The 13,302-nt window shown below is 29.1% G+C and overlaps 1 protein-coding gene across 1 annotated transcript in view; it reads right to left on the bottom strand.

The window, feature by feature from the left end:
• The window catches only part of LOC123290847 (neuroligin-4, Y-linked), a 623,005-nt gene that overhangs the window by 33,098 nt on the left and 576,605 nt on the right, over positions 1 to 13,302 (bottom strand). The window contains exon 8 of the mRNA XM_044871193.1: positions 8,169 to 8,240. Coding sequence (XP_044727128.1) covers positions 8,169 to 8,240 — 72 coding nt within the window. The remainder of the gene's footprint in view (positions 1 to 8,168; positions 8,241 to 13,302) is intronic.

Genomic DNA, 13,302 nt, shown 5'->3' with positions numbered 1-13,302 from the left:
ATATCTCTCGCGTTATCTATGTATAATATTCTATGGTTACTGCCCAACTCTTACTGCGAGGGGGCAGGCTCACATGAGCCAGCTTATATTTGATGATCTCTCCGACCTAAAGTCCGTCGACGTTAAAGCACTCTTGCTATTCTTAAACAGCTCCAAATGGTTAATAAAGTAGTGGCCGGGGATGGGCCAACCCTTTTTCGGTATCATAATGGACCCTGCTCACATGAGCCAGCTTATATTTGATGATGTCTCCGACCTAAAGTCCGTCAACGTCAAAGCACTCTTGCTATTCTTAAACAGCTCCAAATGGTTAATAAAGTAGTGGCCGGGGATGGGCCAACCCTTTTTCGGTATCATAATGGACCCTATGATCTTAGTGTGTCCCACCCCATGATGGCCACTATAACCAGACCTAACCTAAGCAGTGGGTATGTTACAAGTTGCTGTGTTATAAATACTCAATAAACCTTTAAAATGTTTTCTGAATTACTTATAGTCTAAGAGACTAAGAAGTATTAGGTCGATCATCACATAAAATTTTATTGATTTATAAACACTCTTATCATAGTTTCTTTTTATCGAAAAGGGTTCACGTGCTATTTTTTAGCGATTTTTTCCATGAACGGTTTTGTTTTTGCAAGCTTATACCATTATGTTCATAATTGAATTATCTTTCTTCTGATACCTTTTTCAATTGGTTAATAGATCGGTATAGATCTGTTCATACCATGTGAACAGACAAACTTATATAGGTAACTACACCGATCTGTTAACCAATCGAAATTGGTATCAGAAGAAAGGTAATTTACTAACGAAAATAATGGCTTACGTTTACCTTCAAAAAACTGTTCTTGGAAAAAATTGATTAAATATAATATAATTAAAAATAGCCCTGAATACTTTACGGTAGACAAAATATGATAGGAGTGCTTATAAATTAATAAAATTACATAAAAAACATGTCTCATCTGGTTATCATTGGGTAAATTTCGACATTATACCGTATCTTGTACTATTATAAAGAAGGAATTATCCTTCAATAACAAAACATTTTGCATTAGGGACCGAAAAATTACATCAAGCAAAAAATTCCAAAATTCCAATATTTGCCTTGACATCTCCCGCCTCGTTTTTCTATTTTTAATTAAAAGTATTACTCCCATTCAAAACATTCGTTGTCGAGAAATTTTGTAAATGGTGATTAAATATCCCCTAAAATTCCAATATCTTGAATTATCTCCCAAAATATACAAAATACGAAAAAAATAACCAAACAAGTTAAGTGAGTAATAGGAATGTTGGTAAAAAGTTTTACGATTAAACCATAGAATATTAGATTGAACCATAATCAAAGTATATATTGAATGAATTAAGAAAATGAACCATTGAAATGATATAGGTACTTCAAGTTAGTATTTTTATCCTTCAATTAGAAAAAAAGACCCAAAGTAAGAAAATATGTCATAACAATAAGAGTAACTTATTTTTGTAATCAAGTAATTAAAATATTAGATAACGAAAATATTTACTCACCAAAATGTTAACAACATATTTTCTTAAAGCAAGAACATATTCCACATATTCCTTGCAACTAGTTTTTCTTACAGTATAGTTTAAATAGCATTATTGTATTTCAATCCTGACCAAAAACAGGTTGTACTAACCGCCAATGATAAAGACCTTAACCGAGATGGCTTCTACCTACTACGACGGTTATTACTGCCATCCGTCAATATATAAGTCCAGTGGAAATTCGTAACCCATTTCCAGAGGATCATACTAAACGTCCCTTTGTATATCCCAAAATTAGCTTTTATATGCATCTGCCAACTTATCTGTTATATTCTTTTCAATAATATCTTTAATCAATAAAATTTCTTTTGATCACCGATGGAATACGCATCGAACTTTACCTCGTTATTTGGGTAGACGGGTAAAAACATTAGTGGTAAATGTTTTAATAGTCAAGAAAAAGAGACGAAATGACATACGTCCTAAAAATCAACCATCTCTGTTAAAATGGCGTTACTTGTAATACTATCGACTAAACAAATAGTCTCTATGAGAAAATAAATAATATCAGAGTTAAATAACATCAGTAAATAAGTTAAAAAAACTTTTCAAATAACAAGCTTGTAATGCATTATAAAGTAAAAAATAAAATTCTTCTGAGCAACCTATAAAAAGTTTAAATTTAATTACCTATATAAATTCGATGTGAATCTATATCAACTCAATAATATTTCGCGTCATCATTTCGAAATTGGATAAATTCGATATTTAAGTTGATGAATTCATGTAGACTAAAATACACAACCTAAAACGATTTTCAAATCTCCTAAAACGGTGATTGGTCGAAGGTTTAGATTTGAAACTGTGACTATCCCTATTAAGCTTGAGAGCTAAGAGTGTAAGTAATTATTTAAAACTCTTTCTAAGGTCTTTAATAGAATGTACTACACAATATAGAGTAAGGAGGGGAATTTTTATCAAAGGAATTACGGTAACTAGTTCACTTACTTTATTTTAAAATATTTAATTAATAAATAATATACGAAGTTGGTAAGATCTTATTTCTTAAATTAACATCCAAAACTTGTATCAAGCTTGGCTATCAAATATTGACCTACGCCCGGATACCTTATTGTCGCACAAGCCTAGGTATCCGGTATCGCCAGATAGTCAGTAATAGGTCTTCCAAAAAACTGGAGATAGTTACAATGATTCTTATATATCTCCTTAGTGCGTTTCCTATTTTATTATGCTCAGTTTTTACCTTGATCTTCAAAATTTGATGGTTGTAATGAATGTTATGACCTAATACCTTATGATATGTAATAACCAGATTTAATGAATGTATTTGCCACAACCGGGGTAAAAAAGTAGTCAGCTGGTATTGTAAGCTGTATCTATTCTCACTACCATTCTCTTTCCTAACACCAAACAAACTAGAATTAACAACTTTGACCAAGGTTAAGGAAAGCGGTGGCAAATAAAGACTTGATTTATCAATATTGATTGAAGTTTGAGCACACCCTAGCAAACCAAGGCTTTGCTCCAGAAAATATTATAATTTAGTTGGAATGAATAATCGTTTAAATAAAGCGAACCTAGGACTTAAAGGAAAATTTGTTTGCGTTTGCTTTAAATAGAAGATTTGGTTATGATGATCGCATATCGATCGAAAGTTTGAAATAAACTTATTGACCATTTTTATAATAGATACCATTTTTTGGTGTACTAGCATCGATAGCGCAGTTGGTTAAGCTGTAGGCTTAAGACACTAAAGTCAAGAATAATCTGTATGTCGTTGGTTGAAATACGACTCGAAGAAATCTTGTTTTCTTTTTTTAATACTATTAGCAGGTATTAATCTATAATTTTTTTACCTGTTCATGTAGTTGTGACAATCACATCACTATCTCTATACAATATTATAAATGTGAACGTCAGGATGTTTGTTTGTTTGTTACGCTTTCACGTCAAAACTAATGAATAGATTTGAAATGGATTGGATTTTTTTTTTAATTAAAAATATTAAATTTATTCTGACATTTTACTGTTCCATCTATGGTCATCATTTTTAACCATAAATTGAAGATTCCTGTAAATATTAAAAATAGTAAATGTCAAACAATTCATGATGAATTAATATTTGAAATTTGTTAGATAGTATATTACTTTCAACAAACAACTCATGCGTTAGTGTCAACTTCACCACTAAACTCCGTACGGTAGTTGTATGACATTCGCCATGTTTGATATAGCGATGAGGTTGAATTTTTTTTCAGAGCATATTATTTGTTTTAACTATTTTTGTTCTTTAGATATGTACTAATGAATGATGTTAGTCGTAGATAAACATTAACAAAAATAAATTATTTCCAAAAAAAAAACTTCATTCTCGTTCTTAAATAAATTATGTATTTTACGTTAATTGTTTACAAATAATACGATTTAATACTTAAAAAAGATTTCCTCTTATAATGTTAGCTTGATATTTGTGGTAGCTCTCTGTATACAAAAATGTAAGTATACGAGAATGCTAAGGGTGTAAGTATATGGTACTTATACATATAGAGGCATAGAGAGAAAACTCTTCAGAATGTACAATAATAATTTGAAGTGTATGAAGATAAAAAAATAACGGTACCGCCGAAATATACCAATAAAAATTTTTTTCAAAAGTTAAGTGGTGAAGAAAATTAGGTACCAAATATTTTTCTTTCTCAAATATCATATTGGGAGAAATTTTACTCTAATATTTTTTGAATTGTAGTGCTAACAGAATATATTTCACATGTTTTAATGATTTTTCCTCTATTAATTGGATTCCTTCACAATTTGTATATTCGTTTGTTTATTTTAATTCATAAGAATTTACAGAGTTTATCAAAATATCACATTGGAAAATTAGAGCGATAGAGAGGATGAAATAATAAGGAAAAAGTTACTTTACAGTTTTTGGATCCAACATAGCAGTAACGAGATAACGCTGGGTAATATACACTTCTAGTAAATTTTTTCATGTACCAGAAACACATCGAATAAAATATTTACATTTGAAAGTGTTTTGTAATGAATATACTCGTTTAAAAAAATGTTACATTAAAACACTTCAGAATCGTACGCCATGAATCATGACATCTGTTATGATAATTCAATTAGAGAACAAATACACAATTATAGAACGTTAGGGCCCAAAACTTGCGATATGATGAATGAGAGAGAAGATTGCCAGTGAGTGTCCTTGTCTAACATATATGTCATTCGATACATATTGTTTACATCATTGCTAAAGTAAATAGTTAAAAACGATTTATGGAATATTATTTAATACATTAAAAGTTATTCAAAAAGAAGAAACGTCAAAAGAAACTTAATGTACATAACAAACACAGTATAAACAGTTTAATTTTTATTAAAATTAAAACTAAATGTTTTATTGAGTTTAATTATTATTTAAAATTAAGTGCACTTTCATCTACCAATAAGTTAATTACGTTATTCCTGAAAAAACAAATTGTGTACTAAGTATAAATTGCGGCCACATATTGGAGAATATGCTTTTTCATTTTTCAGAAAAAATAAATCAAAACTGTATAAAATCTCTATGTATCATATGATTATGAAATATGACGAAGAGAGAGGCCTGCCAGGGGAACTCACTGGCAGACCTCTCTCTCATTCATCATATCGTATTACTTACAGGTTAGCAGATCTTTCACGTTCTCATGTATCTAAACTTTTTGGATTCAAAACCATTCATGAAAGATGTTTACATTACCTTGCAAAAAATTTAACTTTAACATTATATTTTTAATTAAATGAACTATTAAAAAACGGTTTCAATAGCTTAATGATATTTTTTGGAAGTGTCTATTATCGTTCGAAATTTTTTTGTAAGTGTCTATTATCGTTTAAATTAATTATCGATTAAAAATATATTTTTTAATATTAGGTTTAATATTTAAAGTTTAACAAAATGGGTTCGATACGAACAGAGATATTTAATTCTATCAATTTATTGAAAATTGATTTTTATTTCTAATGAAACTTAAATTTACTCTTTATTTAAAATGTAAGCCAAGTTGATGCAAAAGTATCCATAAAATATTTGATTAAAAACTATAAATTTCTTTATGTACAACCTTAAAATCCGTACAATTAAATTAATACATATAATTAAAGGTCGTACAAATTTCAATGAATAAACCTATATTTAATATCAACTGTATATGTATGTCTGGTGTTTTGTGTCACACAATTCAATTTAACTACCCATAACTAAAGTTCAATTTATAAATCTATTGTATGATCCTAAAAAGTGACCGAACATAGATTAGGTACTTAACTTTACAGGCATAAAGAAATTAATAACAAAAGTTTGTGTGATCTTAAATCTTGGGTTATTAGGACCAATTTTGTAAAGCGTAAGAGATGCAACAAAAGTTTAAGTGTGAAAATTGATTCTTTTAAACAACAACTTTTGTTTGAAACATTTTTTTGTCAACATTATTCCGTAAGGCTATCAAAACTTACATAGCTAAATCAAATTTTTAATTTTTCAGGAATATTAATTAATTTGCCAGTTGTAAAATACCTGTTAATTCTGTCCCTGAATCTTGGGAGTTATAGTTTTCTTCAATGTATTTAAAAATTTGATCCATTGATCTACGTTTACTTGTTTTGCTACACGATGAATAGTAGATAGTTTTTAAATCTATGTAATAATCCTAGTGATAGTTAGCTCTCTTAAATTGAAGATGATTTCTTGAAATCAGAGGTAGTTATATAGCTGATTTGTTGTCTTGCTAAATCTTCAATGAAATTAAATGAAGGAAAGAAGAAGATCCAAATCGGACCTTCTTCTTTCCTTCATTTCGACAGCTTCTTTTTTACATAAAAAGCACCTATTTTTCCAATAAAAATCAATTGAAGTAGCCGTTCGAAGCTTTTGTTTAGTTAGCGAGAAAATGAATACTTGTTCTGGCATAGCGGATGAACTGTCATGTTGACAAAAAAATGTTTCAAAGAAAAGTTGTTTTTTTTTTTTCGCAAGGAACATTTTTTATATGTAAATTTTTGTTGTATCTCTTGCAGCTTACAAGATGGGTCCTAATGACCCAAGATCCAGGAACTATTCCCGTCGAACTATTATTCTAAAGATTCATTGACTGGCTCTGGATTCCAAGGTATAAATTTTGCGGCGTTCCACTAAATATCTCTATTTTCGAAGAAAACGTGACTAGAAAAATGTTTATGAATGAAGCTAGCTGTTAAAGCAGTAATTCAGTTTTTTTTCTCACATCCTGTATAAAAGGATGTGAAGATGTCTTTCTAAATGAAATTTGACATATTTGAATGAGAAATGAAAGTTATTTGAGTAATTGCCACGTATACACTTTATACATAGAATTAATTAAATCATACAATATATAATAGATATTGTGAATATTGAATTATTAATTTATATTCAAAGGTCAAACTATTGTCATAGCAACAGTAGTTTTACTAACATTTAAACTATACTTTATAGGCCAAGAGATGACTTCAAAATTTTGAAAATGTGATATTCACGTATTAGAAAAGGTGGACTATCCGATTATATTTTTAAGATCGCAGCGCCGCGATAACAAAAAGATGAACTTTTTATTAAATCACCCACATGATCATTTTCATTGAATAAATTGAAAATATTGTAGAGCGATTATAGAATTTTTTGTATAAATAAGGATAGGTAGTAGTTAGTAGTTTTTTCGTATAAACTTCCAAGCTTAGCCATCCAAATTTTCCTTCAGCTTATTATGAATGTTTATTTAAAGGCATTTTATTTGATTTTCCAAAAAAAAAAAAATCGGTTCCAAAATAAAGCAAAAATAATATATCCAAATATAGCCAACCTAAATCTTATCTTATATATTTAAACGAGCAATTCTTGTATATATATATCAACGATCTTGGAAATAACGATTTTCATGAAAATGAGTATGTAGGGGTTTTTTGAGGCGATAAGTCGATCTAACAAGGTTTCATTTTAAAAAAACGTCGTTTTATTCGTTTTTTCATGAAAAACTGAAACATACATCGCAAAATATGACTCTTCCTGACATCTTTTGGTGTATATCGTAGTTAATGAAATAAACGACATTACCGGGATATTCAAAATGGTATTTGTGTGGAGACATTTTAAACGGTCTTATACAATATAATTAAATCTTTATGGGTCTTATATTAGTGATAAAATTTGTGTCTTTTTAACTCAAAAAATACCGAGCAAAGCTCGGTCATCCAGATATTTTTAATTAACAGCCGTACATCTGTATAATATTCTATGTCTATAAAGTGACCTATAAAAGGCATATAATTAAAATCAGTAGATAGAGTCTTTCTTTGTAGGATTGTCAAATACCGTTAGTAAAAAACAGAGGTTTTACGAAGATGACTTTTTCATCCGTGGTTGCTTTTTCTTCGTTGCCGCACAAATACCGTGTTGTTTTTCTTAACCCCTAGGAGTTTTTTTTCGTTTGATTTAAGAAATTTACAGGTTAAAATTTTCACCAAGAACATTTTTTGGTAGTGATAAAAGCATATATTATGGCTAAATGTGTTTTTAAGCCGAACCATTTGTATGACCATATTAGTAACTATTTTTTTAAAAGACTTACCTAATGCTAAATAAAGTTGGTTAATCGTATCATATGTATCCCAAAATGGTGCAATGCTAGACATTTGTAAATCTTCTGCACTTCCAATATTGTGTTGTTGAGATACAGACGATAGCAATTGAGGCTGTTGTACATTTCCTTGAGATGATTGAATTGAAACGCCAACATTATTTGACGAAGTTCCCATGTTGTATCCATCAATTTGATTGTTAATACCACCCATATTATTATTGTTATTATTATTATTGTTATTGTTTATAGTCCCTGCACCATTCCCATTATTTGGATTCAATGATAATTTCTTATCATTTTTTAAACTAATATCGCCATTTGGATCTCTGTAACAAAATAGAAGACCATTAGTTCGCTTTGACTACAAAGTTAATTTCTTTAATAAAAAATGAGATTTTTACGTTTAAAAAGTCAAAATAGACAAAAATTTTTCTTCCCTTGCATTGTATTCAATTATTCCACTTATTTACAATTAGCAGTGAAAACGTAAGTTATTCCGTTCGCGGTATGCCTAGGGTAGAGAGTTCAATTCTCGCATTCAAAACAAAAATTAATTTAATTAATAGTTGTGATGAGCTGGTGTAGTGCACGGTAAATGCGTGAAGGAGGTGTTATCACCCACTAAAAATAATTCCGAAGCTGATAAATGAAATTATCAGTGGAGAAGGTGGTAAAACACTAATATGGTAATATCACAATTGACTAAGTTAATTTGGGAATACCCTGTATAGACAGTGTCGAATACCACATCTTGTATTGTTTTATAAATTAGATAAGTTTAAATAAATAAAAAAATTTAAGTCAAATAAAAAGGTGTTTCGGGTAGCTCTTTCGAAGTTTCGCAATAATTTGAATTGCTCCGCTTCATATTATCCGAAAGGTTTGTCTTGAAATTATAATCAGTAGACTAAATATTTGAAGCTATCAACAAATTTTCTTCTTTTTTTTTTCTTTTTTTGGAGGAAATGGGAACTTTTTCCTAATTTTCAAAACCTATGTTGCCTAATTTTAGCCCCCACGGGTAAACAAAGATGTTTGCGAAAAAATGTTTATTAACAAAAAGTTATTAACCTTTTTATAGGGAACATTTCTTAAACATTTGTTCTATCGGTTATGGTTTACCCAATTAATCTATGTTGTTCATTTGCGAACTGAAATTTACTTACATCCTGAGCAGGCTATAAAAATTTCAGCTTGATGTATCTTTTCGAATTGAGTTATCGTGGTGACGAACGGGCGGTTGGACGGACAGACGGATAAACGGAAATGGGCTTGTTAATTGATTTTACTTACAATTACTATACCTAAGAATAAAATTTTCTTGGTATATATTTCTTATAAATAAGATATAAAAATTGAATAATAAACAGTCTGCAGTACATTTTGATAAAGTAGAGTATTTAAAAAAATTATTTTACTATCTTTAAAGAAGCTTAAAGCTATCTGCGATTGATATTTAAAGATGGCTTTCAGTCTAACTAATATTAATGACCCTTCATAAAACTCTTCACACATCATGTACATCTAAAGGCTACAATTTCAAGGCATATTTTTCATCAGTTACAGGTCAACTTTGTTGTTTATATAGTCTGGATAATATTAGCAGTTGAGTATGCTCATATATAGAAGTAATAAAATACAAAACAATTTAAAATATTAAACAAATATAATCTTACTTTGTACTTTTTTATTTGCGATGTATTTCAGTAAAACTTTAACTATGAATAACTGCTATGCTAAACTGAGTGTTAATTATGACAACACTAAGAACGGTGACAATACTAAGATAGGATAGACTGTTAGAACAGTTCGAAACATTTTTCATATTATAACGTTCTACAAGCACAATTATTATTTTTTTCTGATGTCATACATCTCGGCTATACCTTGTAACAACACAATATTCGGAAATATTTGATAATAGCATACCCTGAATCACCTTTTAGGTTTTGAAAGATATAGTTTGCTTATTAGATTGTAAAAATTCAAAATACCTTTTCATGAATTTCAAAAGCTTATGTGCTGTTGAAACGACGATATTTTTGCTAAACTATTATGCGTTACAGCTTTCAAAACTTTAGTGAAATTTGGATGATGGCTTAATTTTTTTTTATCATTTTAGGTGAAAGATCTTCACTGTACTGACAGAAAAGTGAAGTTGCTTTGAAAATCTTTAGAAGTACGCAAAATATGAACGTTTAAGACTCCTAATTAAGCAAAGATGAAGATAAGTAAAAAGTAAGAAGTTCACAAGTTTGTAACTTTCTTTTGTTATGGTATCAAGTCTACTTTTACATTTTTATGGGTGATGTAGCAAATTCGATATAATATAGCCATCTACGCGATTACAACAAAAATTTTGATAGTGAACAGCTACACCTAGACTGACTATTACCAAATGAATAACGACAACTCAATATAGGTAATACTCAAGTACTCCAGCTGTAGCTGGATTAACTAGCAGTCACATCAATAGATTTTGATGATTTTTTTTTTTTTTTAAATGATTCTTTTTGTATATTATTTAAAATTAGAAACATTTCAAATGGTGGAAATAATCTGGAGGGGGAAAAGGCAATGTTGCGACTGATATATCGACGCCCAGAAGCTATTAATAGAAACTATTGCTAATGATAGAAGTTTGAAATTTCGAAAAAATATTGATTTTATATTGTGTCACATAAGTATTCTAAACTGTAAGTGTCATAAAGTATTTTTCGATATTCATCCCCTAAAAGGGTGAAATAGTAGAAAAGTTTTTATGAAAAAATATATAAACCGTCATTTTTGTGTTCACTAATTAACCGACTTTAAAGTTCTTTCACCTATGGAATGCTACATTATCAGCAAGTAAAAGTAGGTACAAATTCAATACAAAAGTACAAATTCATTAAATATTGAAACCGGTATTTTTGAGTTCACTATGTAACCGATTTAACTTTATTTTGTTAACCGTAAAAATTCTTTCATCTATAGAATGCTACACTGTCAGCAAGGAACATGGCCGTATTTTTTCATTTTTTTTTTTTTCAAAATTATTAGGTATTCGCAATAAAAGCTATAATTTATGAAATAGTGAACAAAAGGGAAGTTAGTTGAAGGGAGGAGAATTGAAGGCTATAACGTGGATAACTGCTAGTTATTTATATTGTTTAAACAATATTTGTGCAACTTAAATGAAAAATTCATTCTTGCGTGATTTTTTCCAAAATTATGTATTTTAACTTAATAGTAACAAAAATTGATTTTAACTTTTGGTGGGGAACTCTAGAAATTTTTTGAAAATAAAATACAACCCATATTAATTGGTTATTCTATAGGTGAAAGAATTTTTAAAATCGGTTACGTAGTAAACTTAAAAATGACGGCTTCACTATTTAATGGATTTTTACTTTTGGTGCGGAATCTTAATTTTTGCTAAACTAAAATACAACCCATGTTATTTGCTGAGAATATAGCATTCTATAGGTGAAAGAACTTATAAAATCGGTTATAAAAAATAGTTAACTAAAAAATGACGATTTATATATTTTTTCATACAAACTTTCATCCCCTATTTCACCCTTTTGGGGGACGAAACTTCTATCATTAGCGACTTAGGCTGGGCGTCGATATATCAGTCGCAACATTACCAATTCACCCTCCAGATTATTTCCCCCATCTGAAATGTTTCTGATTTTAAATAATATACCAAAAGAATCATCAAAATCGGAGATGTTATTGAGGACTCTCTAAGAATGGCTATTTTATGTATTCCTTTAATCGAATATAGAGCTACAGTGTACTTGTAACTTATAAGATGGCACTTCTAGCAAGACAAATTTTATCGTTTTCACTATTTGTGTAATTTGATCAATTTATTTTAGCAACTTTTCGGATAAAATTGTTACAATTTGTTCAATCATTCTTCTTCCATCCTGTTTATAGATAAACATCAAAGTATTTTAGTGGTCAATATTACGATACGATACTAAAATTTGATAAGAAACAAAACTACAATCTTCTTTCATTCTCAACATACACTTGACATACAGACCTTCCTTCATGTTATCATATTATATCTAATTACATTAAAAATTGTAAATAATCGTATTTGATCATCAGAGGTAAAAGGTTTACTAATGCTCAATAAGTATTCTCGTATTAATCTTATATAAATGTGAAAAATAAAAATCACAAGCTCATCAAAAAAAAAAAGAAAAAAAAAGTTTTTTATATTTCATTACTTACTGATTGCAGATTATATAAAATATTTACGAAAAAGTTTTTGATTAAAAGTGTATGATAAAGTTTCCTTTTTTTAGTCTTATTTTCAAAGATTATATTTCGTCATTTTAGGTGGGTAATATATTTTCTCATCTCGTTCGCATCGCATCATTTTTGTTGTATCTTCTACTCGTTGTTTGGGATTATAATGATATTCAGTTGGTTTTATTGTTCAAGTCTTTTCATATTTTGTTTTATTTTTGTTATTTATTGTCGACATTAATTTGTCTGTCTCTATTGTTATATTTATTATTATAAAAATAAATGACAATCAACTAAATGAAGTTTTGTTTTTGTAGTATTTTTAAAAAGATAAAATTTAAGGTTTGATATTTTAAAGTAGATATACAATTTTTTGTTTTATATCATGTAAGTAATTGGGTGTTTTACTTGACATTGGTTGCACAATATGCTTCAATTTTTTGATGAAACAAAATGTTAAAAAGTGTTTATTTAGAAAAGCAAGTCAACTGGACTCAAGTAATAAATACATGACCTGAAAATATAAGAATAGAAAATTTTGTTTTTAGCTCAAGAAAATATTGCTCTTAGATTTGATTTTCTTGGCTTAAGAAAAATAAAAACTCACTTCAATGATTTTATTATCTTGGGTTTTTGTGACGAGTAAATCCAAAGTTCGCTAATGCTGTCAAAGAAGCGACAATAATACAAGCAACAAAAGATGCTCATAGGATAAACCAGCCTGGCGATGTACTGTCAGCAAGATTACTATATAGACGGAGCCAAATACGTGCACCTTACTGATAGAGAGAAAAGAGCGTATCATTGCGAACTTTTAGAGTCTACAGATTTATATGGGAGAATGTCAGAGTAAATGGGGAAAGTCAATATGTGC

This window comes from Chrysoperla carnea, chromosome 1 (assembly GCF_905475395.1).
Source record: "Chrysoperla carnea chromosome 1, inChrCarn1.1, whole genome shotgun sequence".
Taxonomy (NCBI): domain Eukaryota; kingdom Metazoa; phylum Arthropoda; class Insecta; order Neuroptera; family Chrysopidae; genus Chrysoperla; species Chrysoperla carnea.
The sequence above is the reverse complement of the archived record's forward strand: the minus strand, read 5'-3'. Positions and strand labels throughout refer to the sequence as shown.